The 19,126-nt window shown below is 46.0% G+C and overlaps 1 protein-coding gene and 1 pseudogene across 2 annotated transcripts in view; one reads left to right on the top strand and one right to left on the bottom strand.

The window, feature by feature from the left end:
* The window catches only part of GNB5 (guanine nucleotide binding protein (G protein), beta 5), a 68,978-nt gene that overhangs the window by 25,813 nt on the left and 24,039 nt on the right, over positions 1–19,126 (top strand). Inside the window, 6 exon segments of the mRNA XM_011986285.1 lie at positions 1,639–1,661; positions 9,072–9,135; positions 10,033–10,045; positions 11,085–11,221; positions 15,246–15,287; positions 17,641–17,717. Coding sequence (XP_011841675.1) covers positions 1,639–1,661; positions 9,072–9,135; positions 10,033–10,045; positions 11,085–11,221; positions 15,246–15,287; positions 17,641–17,717 — 356 coding nt within the window.
* On the bottom strand, positions 6–1,699 carry LOC105544037 (annotated as a pseudogene). Its single transcript, XR_001006708.1, has one exon. The product of XR_001006708.1 is annotated as a 60 kDa heat shock protein, mitochondrial pseudogene (transcript).

Genomic DNA, 19,126 nt, shown 5'->3' with positions numbered 1-19,126 from the left:
GTTGGGTCAATAATTCCTTTTTCCACCATATTCACAAAATCTCCAACCATAGCATCATAACCAACTTCTGAGGAACTTTGCATAATTTTCTCAACTATCAAAGATCCTTCAACACCTGCATTCTTAGCAATGGTCATTGCGGGAATTTTGAGTGTTCTTTTAACAATTTCTATACCAATTTTTTGATCTTCATGAGCTGGAGTCAATGAGTCCGAGGCTGGAATGCATCGAAGCAGGGCACAACCCCCTCCCAAAACAGCGCCTTCTTCAACAGCAGCTCTTGTAGCATGAAGGGCATCTGTAACTCGTCTGTCTTTTCATTCACTTCAGCATCACTTGTCCCACCGACCTTCAGCACAGCTACTCCATCTGAAAGTTTTGCCAGCCGTTCATTCAGTTTTTCCTTTTCATATTCACTAGTTGTGACATCTAACTGCTCAATGATTTCTTGAATACGTTTTTCAATTTGAGCCTTGTCACCTTTTCCTTTTAAGAGCATGGCACCGTCTTTGGTCACAATGACCTCTCCACCTTTTCCTAAGTCATGAGGCTGAACGTCTTCAAGAGTTAGGGTCAACCCCTCTTCTCCAAACACTGCACCACCAGTAGCAATAGCCATATCTTTAAGCTGGTTCTTTCTATAGTCACCAAAGCCTGGAGCCTTGACTGCCACAACCTGAAGACCAACCTTTAGCCTATTCAAGACGAGTGTACTTAGAGCTTCTCTATCAACGTCTTCAGCGATTATGACCAAAGGCTTACGATGATCTTCGGCAATTTCAAGAGCAGGTACAATGGACTGAACACTAGAAATTTTCTTTTCACTCAACAGAACATAGGCATCCTGGAATTCACATTTCTGACCTTTTGATATATTAATAATAAAGTATGGAGAAATATAGCTTCAATCAAACTTCATGCCTTCAATAATTTCTAATTCATCATTCAGTGTTTCTCTATCCTTTACTGTGATGACAGCCTTTCTTCCAACCTTTTTCATTGCATCAGAGATGATATTGCCAATTTCTTTGTCTCCGTTTGCAGAAATCGTAGCAACCTGTGCAGTTTCTTCAGGGGTGGTCACAGGTTTAGACTGCTTTTAAGTTCAGCAAGTACAGCATCAACAACTAACATCACACCTCTCGTGATTTCCACTGGAGTAGCACCTTTGCTAATCTTCTCGAAGCCTTCCTTGGCCATAGAGCATGCCAGTACAGTAGCAGTGGTGGTGCCATCCCCAGCCTCTTCATTTGTGTTATTGGCAACATCTTGAACAAGTTTACCTCCAATGTTTTTATATTTATCCTTTAAGTCAATTGGCTTTGCAACAGTCACACCATCTTTTGTTACTTTGGAACTTCCCCAGCTCTGCTCAGTAATCACTGTTCTTCCCTTTGGCCCCATTTTAATGGCCACAGCATCGGCTAAAAGGTCTACACCTTGAAGCATTAAGGCTTGGGCATCTGCACCAAATTTTACATCTTTGGCATAAGCCCAAGTGAGATGAGGAGCCAGTACCATGGGCACCAGTCTCATCTGGCGAAAGGCTGTGGGTAACCGAAGCGTTTCTGCGGGGCGGTGGCAGGGCATGCGCGTGGCAAGACGGGTCATCGGTGGTGAGTGAGGGACAGAGTGCAGGGCACACACGGCAATGAGCTCATGTCCCCTCCCTCTGTCTCTCCCCCTGCCCCGCGGCACCGCGTGTCTCCAAACTTTTCATTAGGGAATTCAGGGTAGAATTTTTTGTGGCTCGTTAATTTTTTTTTGGAGATAGAGTCTCACTTTATTGCCTAGGCTGGAGTCCAGTAGTGTGATCTTGGCTCACTGCAACCTCCACCTCCCAGATTGAAGTGCTTCTTTTGCCTCAGCCTCCCGAGTAGCTGGGATTATAGGCGCATACCACCAAGCCTGGCTAATTTTTTTTTTTTATATTTTAACCATGTTGGCCAGGCTGGTCTCAAACCACTGCGCCCAGCCTCATGAATTTTTTTAAGGCAATTCACAAGTCTCTGACAAATACAAGTGAGATAAATGTGACTGTAAATGTTTTCCTTCCATACAGGTGTTTGGGAGGGTTTTGTTTGTTTGTTTGTTTTTTCTTTCTTCAGCTTTTAAGTTCCAGGGTACATGTGCAGGATATGAAGTTTTGTTACATAGGTAAATATGTGTGATGTGGTTTGCTGCACAGATCAACCCATCACCCAAGTATTAAGCCCAGCATCCATTAGCTCTTCTTCCTGATGCTGTCCCTCCTGCTGTGCCCCTGACAGGCCCCAGTGTGTGTTGTTCCCCCGATGTGTCCATGTGTTCTCATTGTTCAGCTCCCACTTATAAGTGAGAACATGTGGCCATCGTCCCACCCTGTTTTTCCTCGTTCTCCATGAGTCGCCCCGACTGGTTAGTCAGTCCCAGTGCAAGAACCTGAATACCTCAGTTGAAGGTGTAGAATTCACTCGCCATTCCACTCTCCAGGAGCGCTGCGGTTCGCAGCTGCTTCTGATCAGCCATCTTGGCCCACCTTGTGGTTTTTTTTTTTTTGGTTTTGTTTTTTAAGGCTAGTCAAGTGAAGCAGTGGGAGTGGAGAAGGAACAAAGAAATCTGTAACTGGTTGTAATTAATTAGTAGTAAATACCATTGCACTCGGATCAGCCTATTTGAGGGTTTTGTATCCATCCTATCCCATTCTACTTTGGCACAGAATCAGACTACGGTTTTTTTAAATTAGCATTAATTTTTCTTTTTGCTTGATTCCTTTAATCTACCAAAAGGTGCCATGAAAAGACTGTATATATTAGTGCAAATTTGAAAGTGATTCCAGATCATTTTTTGAATCGTTTTGTCTTCCTATTTAAGACATCTCACTTGTTTTCTTTACAATCAGTTTCAGAGTATTCATTTTCAGGGACATTTTAGAGCTTGTTCATGCTTTGGTTCCTTTTTTTTATTTCCCCCATTGCCTTATGATGTAATGAGAAGGACCCTGTTGTGAATTTTCACTTTATAAATTTACATGGTTTGAATTCTTGTGTATTGAACTGCACACCATATCTTTTGCTTTCAGTTCATGTATGCACAGATTATAAAATAAATAACAAAACTATTCCCTGAAAGTTGAGAGTAAGCCACATCTTGATGAAAAGTTAAGATTTGGCCAGAATTATATCATATTTCCAAAGCCCTGTGAGATACACTCTAATACCCTCATTTTACAGAGCAGGGTGCAGGCCCAGAGGAGACATGTGTTCACCTTTTATTTGTTAACTGTGCTCTTCCCTCAGGCCCCGTTTTCCTTTTCTGAGAAGCGAGGGGGCTTGGTGTAGCTCACTGGCCTTCACGCTTGCTGTTTGGACTCCAGGGGTAGACGTGATATTTGGAACTCAGGGGTAGACATGCCTTTGTGTCTGGCCGTCACCCTCCCTCCACTGTTCACCAGCTCAGTTCTACCTTCATCTGTTTTCCATATTGAACTTCTGGTAAGATTTTGTCTATGAGCCCAAGCAGAGGCGGTTGGGGGAGACTCGTACAAGTAAAATGGGAGCTTGAAGACTACTGCTCCACATAGTTACCCAACTCCAAGTTCCATCCAGCTGGGAGCCGTCCATCATGTTCTGCCTGGTGCACAGCACAGGACCAGCCTGTGAAAGGTGCTCTGTCCTTGCTTGTTGAGTCATTCAGGTCTCTTCTCTCTCACTTTCCATGATTCTTCCAGCCAAGTGGCGGCCAAGCCAAGACCCAGGCAGGTTTCTTCACTCCTGATCTAGGCTCTCTAGCTCTGCAGCCCATTGATCTGGCTGCATCAAAGAGGTATGGCCAGGCACGGTGGCTCACACCTGTAATCCCAGCCCTTTGGGAGGCCGAGGCGGGTGGATCACTTGAGGCCAGGAGTTCGAGACCAACCTGGGCAACATGGTGAAACCCCGATGTCTACTAAAAAAAAAAAAATACAAAAATTAGCCAGGCGTGGTGGCACATGCCTGTAATCCCAGCTGCTTGAGAGGCTGAGACATGAGAATTTCTTGAACCTGGGAGGTGGAGGTTGCAGTGAGCCAAGATCACACCACTGCACTCCAGCCCTGGGCAACAGAGCAAGACTCTGTCTCAAAAAAACAAAACAAAACAAAACAAAACAAAACAAAAGCAAACAAACAAAAAAACAGAGGCATGGAGGATTCAAAGTTAGGATGTCTCCTGGACTAAGAAACCATTGTCAATGCCTCACCTACTCCTCGATTTTCTAGATAATGATAACCACCTGCCCACAGGTTCTCCCATTATTGAAGATATGTAAATGTTCTTAGGGATCCAGATATGTGTGCATGAGGTCCTTAGCCTCTCTGAGCTCCAGGCTCCTCATCTGTAGAGATGGAGATAAAGCCTTTGTCCTCAGGCTGTTGTGTAAAGCACTCAGCCCAGCGTCCATCACCCAGGAGACACACAATCAGTGGTGGATATTGGTAACATACATCAAAAGCCTTAAAAAATATGCTTTCCCTTTGACTCAGCAATTCAATGATTTAGAATTTATCTAAGGAGATAATACAGTACAAGGATATCATGGTGGCCCTGGGACAAAATAAGTGTCTACCAGTAGAAGAGTCAGATTATAGTATGTGTATACAGTGGAGTGTTATGCAGTCATTAAAAATGATAGATAGGCTGGGTGTGGTGGCTCATGCCTGTAATTCCATGCCTGTAGTCCCCCAAATTTTATGTGGCATGTTTTCTGCTTACACACATATATATGTGTGTGCACATATGTGGAGGAAAGGCTGGACGGGTACACACCAAATGATAAGAATGGTCAGCCTAAGCAGAATTCTAAGTGACCATAGATTTTCATTTTCTGATCATTTTCAATGAATATACATTTACTTCTATAATTCTGTAACAGGCAATCAAGACAAAACCATCTCTCCATTCACAACCCCTCTTTTCACTCACCCATTCTCTGCTATTCTAAACATGATCTCTAGTTTTCATGGGTCCGCCGTTTCTCCGGGTCGTGTTGTTTCCAGTCTTCTAGTTCTCAGTTCCTAGTACACCAACTCTAGATTTCCCACGCCTGGCCTGCCAGCTGCCTGTTAGGCACTTTAATTTGCCTTCTCAGTTGAACCTCAGAACACTCCCATGAATTGGGTCATTGCCGTTTTCCTAAAAAACAGCAACAAATGTAGACATTAAGAAGCTAATTTCCTAGCCAGGTGAGATGGCTCATGCCTGTAATCCCAACACTGTGGGAGGCAGAGGCAGGTGGATCTCCTGAGGTCAGGAGTTCGGGACCAGCCTGGCCAACATGGTGAAACCCCATCTCTACTAAAAATACAAAAATTAGCCAGGTGTGGTGGCATGGGCCTGGAATCCCAGCTACTTGGGAGGCTGAGACAGGAGAATCGCTTGAACCCAGGAGGCAGAGGTTGCAGTGAGCCAAGATCACTCCATTGCACTCCAGCCTGGACAACAGAGCGAGACTCCATCCCCCCCACACAAAGAAAAAGAAAAGAAGCTAATTTCCCACCTACCCTTTTCCACCCCAACTCCTATGCATCCTTCAAACCAGGCTTCAGTGACATCCCCTCTAAAGACCACGCCTGCCAGCAGAGTCAGCCCTCTTCCCCTCTGGCTCCCTGACCCTGGGTGACAGCCTCTGTCAGCCACCATCACACTGCACTGTAGTTGTTACCTGAGTGCTGACCTAGGTCTGCCCCCTCCAGACTGTGAGCTCAGTAAGAGCAGAGACTGGTTACTCTTTTCTGTACCCAAGCACTTGGCACAGTTCTTAGCACATAGTAGAGATTCTGGAACCATCATTCAAGCAGCAAACATTCACTGGCCTACACTTCCTCTTGAGTTGCTCCCATGACTTGGATTCTGATTCCTTGGTCTGGACTGGCATCCAGAATATTCAGCCTCAAGCTTCATGGGACCCAACCAAGCCTGGAGGCCACAGAGGCAGGTGTCCTCTCCCTGGACATGGGAAGGAGAACATCCAGGTACAGGGAGCAGTTTCTGGGCTGTTCCAGTCTGACCTTGGAGGGACCACAGAGAAGGGTGGTGCAGCAGAAGGTGTGTCTGCTGCAGAGGGGCCTGCCAAAGAAGAGGAGTCTCTTCCCCGGTTTCCCTCCTCCAGTGTTGTCTCCGCCAACGCTGTCCTCCAGCGCTGCAGCCGCAGATAGTCATGAGAAGGCAGATCCGACCACGCCACTCCTCTGATGACAGCAGGCTGCTGTCACCGTGGGATAAATGAGCTCTGTCATGGGTGTACAGCGCCATTACTTGCCCGCACCTACCCCTATCTCTGCAATCAAGTTGTTTATTCCACCCCTAAAAAATACTGATGTAAAAAATTTTACATCAGTGTTATTGTGGGGCCTTTGCTTTTGCCATTTCCTCAGCTTAGTGTACCCACCTAGGACCTCCTCTTATCTGACTCACCTTTTTATCCTTTCACCTGCGCTCAGATGCCACCCCAAAAGGCCCAGTGCAGTGCCCCATCCTCTGGGACAGAAGCTTCCTGTGTCCACACATCTTGTTTAGCAAGTCCCACGTTATGTGGAAATCATCGTTATGGCTCCATCTCTTCCCTTGACTCTGAACTCCAGTGAGGGCAGGGACTGACTCTCATATACCTGGGTGGTTCCAGAGGCTGGCACAGACTGAACTGGAATGAACTAGAAAAGAGTTTGAGCTGTATCTAAATGGCATAAGGGTTTGTGCGTGGTAATGACCCAATCCAAGTTGCTCAGGGAACAGGATAGGGCCAGGAGGGGGAAAAGAAAAAAAAGGAACTTTTTTTAAAAACAAAAGGCTGGTGAGCTCCTTGGATCAAAAAATAGGTCTGAAACCATGTGTGTGCCTCCCACGCCCAGTGCTAGGGAGCGTGCCCTGTTAAAGTGGTGAGTTGCTTGACAGCTGAAGTAGGGATGATGGATTAGGGATAGGGAGAGGTACAGAAAAAGAAGGGAAAGAGGCTTGATTGTTTTGTTGGCCCACCAAAAACTGCTGCTTAGGATTGCTGCCGTTGATTGAAATTGAATAAATACTAAGCATTTCATTTATTCCTTCAGTAAATATTACTGGGTACTCACTGTAGGCCAAGCTGGAGAATGTCATAGCCAACCCTTATCAAGTGTTCCCTTTGTGCCAGGCTTGAATAGTTGTCCCCACAACCCCACAGGGGAAGAGAGATGGCAAGAAAGTATTTGCTCAAGGTTGTGCAGCTGGTGTGCGGCAGAGCCAGGCTTTGACCCAGGCCCGCACATCCAGAGCCTGGATTTTTAACTGCTTTGCTCCAGTTTTGCCTCTGAAGAAGATCAAACAAGACAGCACTCCTGTCTTCCTGAAGCTAGTGGAATTTCTTAACAGGTTGTCATTTTATTCCAGCAAATTCTTATTATAGAAACCAGCTGGTTATATTCAACATTTAAAAAAAAAATTAAATCCTGGAGGAATGGTCCTCCAGAAGGCAAAGGAGAAACCACATCTGCCCTGAACCAAGCTCGCACAAATAATACCCAGCACATATGCAGCTCATTTCTAGGTCTTTTTTTTTTAAACTTCCTAATATTTAATTTAAAAAATTTTTTTTAATTCCGTGGATGCAAAATTTGGCAGATAGAAACAGGATGGAGTGGGTTGGCAGTAATCTACATGTGGGAAGAAAAAAATTGTAGTGAGAAAAAATAATTAATAGTTGGGATCTATTCAAATTCACATTATGTAAGGAGGGCTCTATTTTGGTTGGGTGAATCATCTTTTTTATTAAAAGGGAAATTATCAAAAAGTTATGGCTGTCCTAATGCTGAATTGGGGGAAGCAGCAATAATATTGATGTAAAATTTCAAAGTAAAATACTAAATAAAATATGCTCACAACTCTGGGCCGATAGAGTCTTATATAAAAGGCCTATATGGCCGGGTGCAGTGGATCACTCCTGTAATCCCAGCACTTTGGGAGGCCAAGGTGGGTGGATCACGAGGTCAGATGATCGAGACCATCCTGGCCAACATGGTGAAACCCGTCTCTACTAAAAATACAAAAATTAGCTGAGCATGGCGGTACGTGCCTATAATCCCAACTACTCGGGAGGCCGAGGCAGGAGAATCCCTTGAACCCGGGAGGTAGAGGTTGCAGTGAGCCGAGATGATGCAGCTGCACTCCAGCCTGGGTGACAGAGCAAGACTCCGTCTCAAAAAAAAAAAAGTCCTATAACTATAAGAATTTGGAAAATTCAGTCTGTTTTTAAACTTCATTTGATGTATTTTGTAAAGAACATATCTGTAAAAGATGAATATGCTGTTTTATGGCAGTAAATAATGCAATGTTTTAGCAGAAGCAATGGCATAATAATTGAACATTCATGTAGCACTTTAGAGTTTAGCAAGATTTTTGGGTCTTTTATTTGTTTGTTTGTTTAGACAAGGTCTGGCTCTGTCACCCAGGCTGGAGTGCATGGCACAATCTTGGCTCACTACGACCTCTGCCCACTGTGACCTCTGCCCCCCTCGGCCTCCCACCTCGGCCTCCCAAGTAGCTGGGATGACAGACATGTGCCACCACACCCAGCCAAGTTTCTGTATTTTTGGTAGAGACAGGGTTTCACCATGTTGTGCAGGCTGATCTCAGACTCCTGAGCTCAAGCAATCCACCTACCTTGGCCTCCCAAAGTGCTGGGATTAGAGGTGTGAGCCACTGCGCCTGGCCTAGTTTAGCAAGTATTTTTACAGTTTGGATTTTCACAAAGACTTTTAGCCCATGTGCAACTTTGCTGTTTTATCACAAAGAAACAAGGCAACTAAAAGGAACTAAAACTTCTTGGAGAAGCAGCTGATTTTAGGGCAAGGACAGGGAAGGAACAGTGGAAGCTTGGAATGAGAAGTGCTCAGCCTAGGAGGGGGACATGTCAGACGGTCACGGGAACCTGCTTGACGGGGCTCCCCGTCACCTGGGACAATTTGAAGATCAAGGTCAATAGTATTAGTAATGGATTACAACCTCTTGAATAAAGTAAGAACCCATGAGTCTCTACTAATATAAATGAGTGAATAAATAAACAACTGGGAGAGGAGGCAAAGCTCCTCCTTAGAAAGCCAACTAATGAATGCAGAGGGAAGGGTGGACTGAGAAAGATCACCACTTGCCAGCCATCATCACAATCACTCGTTCAGACCAGAATCATTAGCAGTATTAAATTAAGGCCATTGAGGTTTGAGGGGTAACATGACGTTTATATAGTCTCAGAGTACCTCGCTAACAAGACACTTTTCATCACAAAAGGTGAAATGGTAACTCTCCAGTGGAGAGACCTGGCAGGTGCCCCCTTAACCAGATGATCCCCGGTGACCCCACCGGCAATGGGACTCCTGTGCCCAGGCGGGAGGCAGTGACATTAGCTCAGCACCCCATCTCTGTGTCCCTGCCAAACGTGTTTTACCCAAACTAATCTCAAGGAAGCATCAGACCACATTACAAGAAGGAACCAAATAACTGGGGGCGCAATAAACATGACAACTGAATTCAATCTCTGACCATGGATTTCCTTTTGCTGTGAAGGTTATTATTTGGATAATAGGCAGTATCTCAATAAGTCTGTAGATTAGTATTGTTTCAGCATTAATTTTCTAATTTTGATCATTACGCTTTGGTTATTTAAGAGAGTTCTTTGTTTTTAGGACATACACACTGAAGCATTTTGGGGAGGGAAGGATGGGAGGAAGGATTTCCCAGGAAGGGATGCTGCTGTCATAGAACTCAGACCACAAAGTCAGCCTCTCTCGGCGCAGGCTGCCAGTTGAAGGGAAATGGGCCACAGCCCCGTCAAGCCTCAGCAGCTCCCTGGGAAGACATGAGGGGCAGCTGCCTTGCCTCTTCCCGCCCTGTTCCTCTGTCTGTTTGCCTAGGCTGTTCCCCCGTGAAAATGCCCTCTACCCTCCTCACCTGCCTGGAGAAAGGCCAGCTTAGAGGTTTCACTAAAGGAGATGTAGAGGGAGAGTTCAGAGCCCTGGCTTCTCCTTCTCACATAGCCACCGACAAGAGAGGGAAGTGGGGAGTGGCCGCAGGATCCCTGCAGACCTCGGCGTCCTCCCCTGCATGATGAAGGGTCTGGACCAGCTGGTCTTTGTGACTTTCCAGCCATTTCCTACGAACTTGTCCTTCTCAGACTCATGAGTCTCAGCTTATCTACAAGCCCCTAGAAAGCTCGCCCTTTCTAGAAAGCCTTTCTAGAAAGCCCTAGAAAGCTGGCCTCAGGAAAGAAGCTGTTGTCCCAGCCCTGAGAGATTGACTTTTGGATCTCCTTTCTGGTATAAGTGGTGCTATGAGTGGATCGTGTGTTCAGACTTTTAGGACATTGCACTGATTTCTGTGGACGGTAAGTTTTCCAGTAAACTCACAGGTGTGCAGTTTGCAGACAGCTTGCTTGGCAGTTCGCTGGTTCATTCTTTCCTGCGCCATGTGTATGAGGTACCTGCCACGGTCCAGGCCGGTGCTAGGCACACAGAGGGTCAGCTAGACACAGCCAGGGCTAGAGCCGCAGGGTGTACCTTATAGTCCTCTTGGAACAGTTTTGTAAAGTCAGTTTTCCTTGTGATGAGAGAGTGGTAGGCAGGAGAACTAGAAGCCCCACCCTGGTTCGCTGGTGGTGGTATGAACTTGTCTTAGCCAGATAACCTCTGTGAGTCTCAGTTTCCCCACCTGCTAAATGGGCATAGCAGTCTCACTCTGCTGCCTGTCCTGCCCTCCTCTTCGGAGCTGTGGCCGTTAAAGGGAAGAATTTTATGTAGTGCTTTATGAATATGAGGTGGTCTTGTTGTTAATCCCTCAACATGCATAGATAAAAGTGCTTTGAAAAATATAGGGTCTTAAAAACAAAGAGAGAATGGCAGTGTTGTCTCTACCCTCTACTGATCTTAAAAGAAGGAGTACTGCTAGGATGTAATGGTAAGGAATCAGGGAATCAAGCTGTGGCTTCTTGTGGAGGAAACCCATGGGGCTGCCTCCCTGTGCGGAGCCTGTGTCTGTGCTGTGCCAGCCCAAAGCCCAGAACCTGGTCCTTAGCAAGGGGACTGACTATGGCCTTGTCCTTCCAGTGCACCAGGTGGCGGAGCGGGTAGAGGCCCTGGGGCAGTTTGTCATGAAGACCAGAAGGACCCTCAAAGGCCATGGGAACAAAGTCCTGTGCATGGACTGGTGCAAAGATAAGAGGAGGATCGTGAGCTCGTCACAGGTAGGTCACACCTGCTGCGTAATGGGTGAGCGGGTTTTGGATTTTATAGCTAAGGGGGAGGAGGGCTGTCCCTTTCCAAAAGCCCTTTTCTGATCTTTGTAAGACTTTGCTCATTCTCCAAAGGATGTGATTTAGCATAAAGAACTCTCTTGCATACTATAGAACTTCACTAATTTGGGTAGATTTGAAGTTGATAATAGTTGAAACAGTGTAGATGTAGTTTAACCAGTGTGATGAGCCACTGAAAATAATTTCAAAGTCTTATTTGTAAATGAAACCATTTTTTAAATAGTTTCTTTTTTTTCCCCCCCAAATTGAGGGCATAAGATTCTATCAATGACTTTCTTTCAATTTAAGGCGTTTAGCAATTCTTATGTCGTAAAGAACAATGTTAAGATACATATCTTGTAAAGTACAATTTTAAAAATCATATCATTTACATAGTTTATTTTATATATTATTTATTAGTTATCTATTACTCCAAAAAATTACCCCAAATTTAGCAGCTTAATAATCTCGCATGGTTTCTGAGAATCAGGCATCCGGGAGTGGCTCCGCTGGGTGGTTCGGGCTCAGGTGGTTTGTGAGGTTGTGTGAAGATGCTGGTCGGGGCTGTGGTTGCCAACAGCTGAACTAAGGTGGAGACTCACTTCCAGGGTGCCTTGTTCACATGACTCTTGGCTGGAGGCCTCAGTTCCTCACCATTGGACCTGCTCACAACATGGTAGCTGGCCTCTCCCAGAGCGAGTGATCCACAAGAAGGGGCAGAGGCAGGGCCATGCTGTATTTCATGACCTGGCCTCAGAGGTGACAGTCCATTGCTTCTGTTGTATTCTGTTGGTCACACAGAACAACCCTGATATAAAGAGGAAAGAGACTATAGAAAAGTGACTACCAGGAAGCTGGAATGATTTGGACTCCCAGTCTCACTTGGAGTCTGGCTCCCACAGCTTAGTACTTTTGATGTCTATTTTTATGTAACATGTATTGAACATAAAGCTATAAACTGAAGTCACATGAGATATTCTGTAGGCTGGTTATGGGGCTCATGCCTATAATCCCAGCACCTTGGGAGGCCAAGGCGGGAGGATCACTTGAATCCAGGAGTTCAAGACCAACCTGAGCAACATGGTGAGACCTCGTCTTTACAAAAATAGAAATAAAAAATTAGCTGGGCGTGGTGGTGCATGTCTGTAGTGCCAGCTACTTGGGAGGCTGAGGTGGGAGTATTGTTTGGGTGTAGGAGGTCAAGGCCGCAGTGAGCTGAGATTATGCCACTGCACTCCAGCCTGCGCAACACAGTGAGACCCTGTCTCAATAAAAAAAGAGATCTTTGGCCGGGCGTGGTGGCTCACGCCTGTAATCCCAGCACTTTGGGAGGCTGAGGTGGATGGGTCACCTGAGGTCAGGAGTTTAAGACTAACCTGGCCAACATGGTGAACCATCTCTACTAAAAAATACAAAAATTAGCAGGGCATAGTGGTGGGAGCGTGTAATCCCAGCTACTCGGGAGGCTGAGGCAGGAGAATCTCTTGAACCTGGGAGGCGGAGGTTGCAGTGAGCTGAGATCATGCCACTGCACTCCAGCCTGAGCAACGGAGTGAGAGTGTTTATTTTTTTCTCAAAATCTTATTTTTTCTATAAATCATATTTTTATGATCAGCATAGTTTTCCCTCAACCCCTGCCTTGTGCTCAGTTTTTCCAAAAGCAGGTTGGTTTGCTTTTTTATATAACCCTTGTAAAACTGGATATACTCTAGAGAATCCACAGACTGTAAAGTCTGTGTCAGTTTTGCGTTTGATAGGACAAATGTTATTACTCTCCTGGATTACCTACAAATCTAGTATGTCACATTGCACTTGCTTTTTTTTAAGATCAAAATAAATTTATCACTTATGTATTTTACTACATTAAAGAAACACTGGAAAATAAAAACCTTTTACTCCCACCATCCTGTCACAACCATTATTATTTTTTTTTCTTTTTCTTTTTTCTTTTCTTGAGATGGGGTCTCACTCTGTTACCCAGGCTGGAGTGCAGCTCACTTCAGCCTTGACCTCCTAGGCTCGAGTGATCCTCCTGCCTCAGCCTCCCAAAGCACTGGGATTATAGACGTGAGCCACCTTGCCCTGCCCGTTATTATTATTTTAGAGCACTTCTTTCTAGTCTTTTTCAAGAGCTTATTCTTACAAGGTGCTTCTCAGGATATCCATGTTGCTCTCTAGCCTTTCGACTTAAATCCAGACAAGGTAGGCTTTGTGTTGGGTTTTCTGTCTCTCACATACTGCTGTTGGAAGGGAGGACCTTCAGCAGGGCTGGGCACACCCTGTCCATTCTGCTCTGTTCCAGAGCTGGAAGAGGTGGATGTGGGTGTGGGGAGGAGGCTGGAAAGCAGGAAGCCTCTGGAACAGACTTGGACTCATCAGCAGCCTTCCTGCTTCAATGCAGGAGAGTCATCACCCCAGCCACGTGGGATTAAGGCTTGAGGGTAGAAGCATATTTTCTGTCTTGGTACATAGACCCCTACACATAAATCTGTGCTCACCGAGGAGACCACACTTAGTTTAATGAGACCCCAGAGCACACAGTGGGTGGCACACACGAGGACTCCAGAGCACACATGGGGGGACAGGCAGGCAGTGAGGTGGAAGAAGCCCCTAACGTGGTCGCTGATGTGGGCAGTGCATGGAACCAGTCCCCAGCCATTAGGGGCTCCAGGTGCGGAGGACCCCATGATACAGGCGTGTGGCCCCACTCCAGTTTCTGTGCTACAGGCTTATCGAATCCACCCCACACAGTGTGGGCCATTTAGGCAGAAATTAAGACCAGAAGAACTAATGTGCTTTGGAATCTCAGAAGGCCCCAAACCACCAACTTTGACCTTGCTTCAGGGTCCATCTGCCATGCATGGTGTTAACACAGAAATCTTCCATCAGATCATGCAAAGCAAGCAGCTGTGTCACTGCAGATCCGATCTTGCTTCTGCCCTTAAGTGATGTTTTCCATCCATATCTCTGCCACCTCATTCACCAAAATTTGGCCCCAAATGGCTTGAGTTATTACAAAATCAAGCCTGCCATAGTGGCTGTAGATTTCCCATCCCTGAGGATCCAATCTTCTTCCACTGTCTGCCCAGCAACCTGCATGCCACGGTCTGGGCAGGGGACTGCTTTGCAGGGACCAGGGCTCACATGGATTTACCTCTGATGGGTTTTCATTACAAATAGATGATGCTATAGTCACAACCCACACCCACGGGAGGCCACAGCTGGGTTGCCGTGAAAGTGGCAGCATTCTCTGTGGCAGGGCCAGCTCTGCGTTCACCCTGGCAGGGAGTGCTGTTTGCTTACTGAACAGCTGCCCACAGGGGTTCCCACCACGATGGCGCATATTGCACGTTGTTCTCAGCGTAGGTGCGAAATGTCAGAGCTGGAGCTGTGACATCTGTGAGCCCTTGGAGGAATTAGACTGATCTCAGGCCCATTCCGCCCCCTCCGCAGCTGTCCCTGGCAGAGAAATGGACAGCAAATGGGGAGAGGGGTTCCTGGATGGTGCCGTGGGGACCATGGGCTCCAAAGCAAATGGGAGAAAGGACAAAGTAGCAGAGATGTTGTAGGAGAAAAAGATTTATTATTTACCTGTCAGGTCCCTAAAGGTAATGTCAGGTTTATCTTTCCTCTGTATAATTTGTTGACATTTAGGGTATGGCGGGTGATGATAGTGTACCAACAGTTTGTGCATGGTTTGTAAATGGTATGAAAGAAGTGTCAGCGTGTTGTTTCCTGTTGTTGTATCTTTCCAAGGAATGTAAGGTTGAGATCCTTCGGCTCCACTGGGACATCCAGCCCCTCCCGCACTCACTCCGCTTCTTTTCATGGAAGGTTAGGGGGTCTTGATTATCCAGATCCTCATTCCGGCTTTCCACTTCACACTGCCCTGCTGGACACAGCTTTTATGAGGAATTCTCAGCAGTAATATGTAAGAACTTGACAACCTCTGAACTGTTTGCTCTTCTCCCTCCAGGATGGGAAGGTGATCGTGTGGGATTCCTTCACCACGAATAAGGTGAGGCATTGTTCCCAGCTACATTAGGCACTTCAGAACCCCAGCCTAGTTAAAGGTGCTGTGGTCCAGCTGCCCAGCCCTGTCCTGATTTTTCTCCATGTGTCCCTGCAAGCAGTTTTCTCTAGGGATGGCCCATCCGTGTTTGAACAGCTCAGCCAGCCCATTGCAGCCTTTATTCCCCTCTCACCCCGAGAGGACTATTAGAGCCACTATAGGGGCTGCCAGTACCAACATAGAAATGGGCAGAGCATGGAAAACTTGCGTCCACGTGTGCAACTGCATGTACTATTTGTCTTCTGAGTGATAAGAGGCACCGAAATCCTCCATTCCCTCCCCTCTGTTTGACCGGACTCCATAGCCCTGTGGGAATGAACGCATGGAGGGTGGGGAAGATGAGGCTGCAGTGGAATTGGGCAGAGCTACCCTGTGATGCAGTCTGATCCCCTTGCAAGTCTGGCCTGGGCATGCACAGCTCAACTTTTAAATTTTAGCTCTTAATGAAAGTTGAAGACCAAAACCTACGTGCAGGTATGCTGGCACACCTGCACTGCATTGGCATTTACAATAAAGAGTATTGTGTATTAAATAAGAATTCCTATATTTCTTTAGAAAGCCTTCCTTTATGCTGTGAACAACATGAGACCTGTCTCTGTCTCATAGTGAACAGCAGCCATATTCCGCATTGTCTAATGTGTTTAGTCACTGTCGTGGGAAGCAGCTGGTGACATGACCTGGTCAAGTGAGGGGCCAGAATCATTTTGTAGAGTCAAGTCCCTAATGGTCAGTCCCCTGGGGAATACAAATGACAGCTTAACAATTTGCACAGGGCTTTGCTATACAGCGCCTAGCTCCCTGGAAGCCTCCGTCTCTCCCAGCACTCCTCAGCATCTTCTGGACTGTGCAGGAGTGTAGTTGCTTCTGTTTACACCTTATCATGGCTTAGAGCACAGACTGATTTCTGGGGAGCCAAGGGTGCCACTTGTGGCCCGTGGCAGGGAATACAGCCATTACTTGTGAGGAAGGGGGCCCGGGATACCCTGTGCTGACAGTGGCTACCTCAGCTCGTTCTCTGGAGAGCAGTAGATTATTCTTGGCCTCTGAAAGCCTACGAGACTGCTATTGACAATAGTATTTGGGCAGGCAGTATTGGGGCCTGTGTTTCCCCACAAAAACACATATAATTACAACAGAGAAGAAGACCAGCACTTGAGTGTACATTGGAAGCATGAAGAACTAAGCGCGCCCGTCCCTGGCTGCTGGCTGGCTGAGTCACCCCTGTCCTCCTGCACGCAGATATGCAAACAACAGAGCCATATTTCCAATACATCTGAGCTTGAGGTCTTATTCCCATGGGAGACGTGGACCCTGGTCCTGGTTCCACCACCACCAAGATGTGCGACCGCATGCAGGCCAGCTGCTTGTGCCCACGGTGGTTCTTATTCTCCCTGTGAAGCTAGAAGCCAGGGACTGTCATGCTTAGTTCTTAATATTTCCATGTTACCAGTTCTCATTGTCTGTGAGCACAACCGAAGATCGCCTTCCCCTCCCCGCACCCATTCATACCTTCCCTGGGATAGTTTAGGTCCCACAGTGGACACAGGCTCTTGCAGACTCACAAGTAAACAAACTGAAAATACATCTATAAAAAGTCATTCCAGAGTGTATTTTGAAAATGGAAATCAGAGTAAACAAGGAAACGTATGTATCTGAAAGGAGATTTGGGCATACCTTTCAAAGCAAAGGGGCCCTGATACTCAGGCAGAAGAACAAAGGGAGTATGACATTAAGAAGGAAGTAAAACATGAAGGGTTTTTGTTTTGTTTTGCTTTGCTTTTGCTAGTTGAACTTTTTAACTTTTCGAATATGTGACATAAAGTTGATTATGAGAGTCCCCTCGTAAGTCTTGAGCCCATCTTTACCCTATACCACTTCCTTTTGACACTAGAATGTAATTCAGTAGGCATCTGGTGATTTTATTTTCTGAAATTTAGACGTTAAGATTTTTGTGGCCAGGCACGGGGGCTCACACCTGTAATCCCAGCACTTTGGGAGGCCGAGGTGAGCAGATCACTTAAGGTCAGGAGTTCGAGACCAGCCTGGCCAACATAGTGAAACCCCATCTCTACTAAAACTACAAAATTAGCCAGGCGTGGTGACACATGCCTGTAATCCCAGCTACTCAGGAGGCTGAAACAAGAGAATCGCTTGAACCCGGGAGGCGGATGTTGGAGTGAGCTGAGATTGTGCCACTGCACTCCAGACTGGCAACAGAGTGAGACTCCATCTCAAAAAAAAAAAAAAAAAAAGAGTTTTGTGTGGAAGTGCTAGTTGTCTACTCTGTGCTGTGTTTCAGGAGCACGCGGTCACTATGCCCTGCACGTGGGTGATGGCATGTGCTTATGCCCCATCGGGATGTGCCATTGCTTGTGGGTAAGTCGGAGCTACAGCAGCTTTTCAGATTTTGTGTTAACCATAAAATACTGTTCTCTTAGCAAAAACAAACAAACAAACAAAAACTCGTAGTTTTTGTAGTTTACTTGTGAAGCAGCATGCTAAATCCTTCCCTGAACTTGGTCAAAGGAGAAACCGTAAGCTGGCACAGTGGTGCCTGCTTGTAATCCCAGCCACCTGGGAGGCTGAGGTGGGAGGATCACTTGACCCCAGGAGTTCAAGTCCACCTTGGCAACAAAGCAAGACCCCCATCTCTTTAAAAAAAAAAAAAAAGAACCATAAAACTCTCTTTCATAATTATTTTCATTACAAACTGACAGTATCTCAAACCTATCTCATCTCTCAAACCTATCTCCTCTCTCAAATGCTTTTGGCAGAACTATAAATGTTGCAAACATTTTGGAAAGCAACTTGGTAATGTCTGTCAGAAGCCTTGAAAAACTGATAGCCTTTGATCTGGTGACTCCACATCCAGGAACTCATTTGAAAGGAATGATCCAAAACATACAAAAGCCATATGGACAATGACATTAATTGTAGTATTTATAAAAATAAAGCAAAAAACACCAGGCGTGATGGCTCTCACCTGTAATCCCAGCAGCACTTTGGGAGGCAGAGGCAGGAGGATCACCTGAGCCCAGGAGTTCGAGACCAGCCTGGGCAATGTGGTAATAATACCTTGTCTCTACAAAAAAAAAAAAAAAAAAAAAAAATCTAATTAGCTGGGTGTGGTGGTATACACCTGTAGACCCAGCTATTCTGGAAGCTGAGGTGGGAGGATTGCTTGAGCCTGGGAGGTTAAGGATGCAGTAAGCTGTGATGATGCCACTGTACTCCAGCCTGGGTGACAGAGTGAGACCCTGTCTCAAAAATAAAATGAAGCAAAAAAAAAAAAGGAAAGAAAAAAGGAACCAACATACCCATCCAGGAAAACTTAAGTGAATTGTGGTACATGAATTGAATGGAATATCATACAGCCATTAAAAAGGAAAATTCTTAATTACACTATGTGAAAAGGGCATCAAGATTACTAGGAAGAGTGTGACTTATTCTCTATTCTATTCTCCTGGAGCTCAGTTTAACAGGTTTGGCAATGAGAACTGAAACCGACATAATTTCTGGTCCCTGTGTTGAACAATTCTGAGACCATTCAAAATATTTCTGGCACAGTATCTCAGCCATGTTTTTAAAAAGAGGCATATTAGGCCAGGCGCGGTGGCTCACGCCTGTAATCCCAGCACTTTGGGATGCTGAGATGGGCGGACCACGAGGTCAGGAGATTGAGACCATTCTGGCTAACATGGTGAAACCCCATCTCTACTAAAAATCGGAAAAATTAGCTGGGCGTGGTGGCGGGTGCCTGCAGTCCCGGCTACGCGGGAGGCTGA

This window comes from Mandrillus leucophaeus, unplaced genomic scaffold (assembly GCF_000951045.1).
Source record: "Mandrillus leucophaeus isolate KB7577 unplaced genomic scaffold, Mleu.le_1.0 Scaffold108, whole genome shotgun sequence".
Classification (NCBI taxonomy): Eukaryota; Metazoa; Chordata; class Mammalia; order Primates; family Cercopithecidae; genus Mandrillus; species Mandrillus leucophaeus.
Note: the sequence above shows the minus strand (reverse complement) of the source record. Positions and strands in the feature narration are given on the sequence as shown.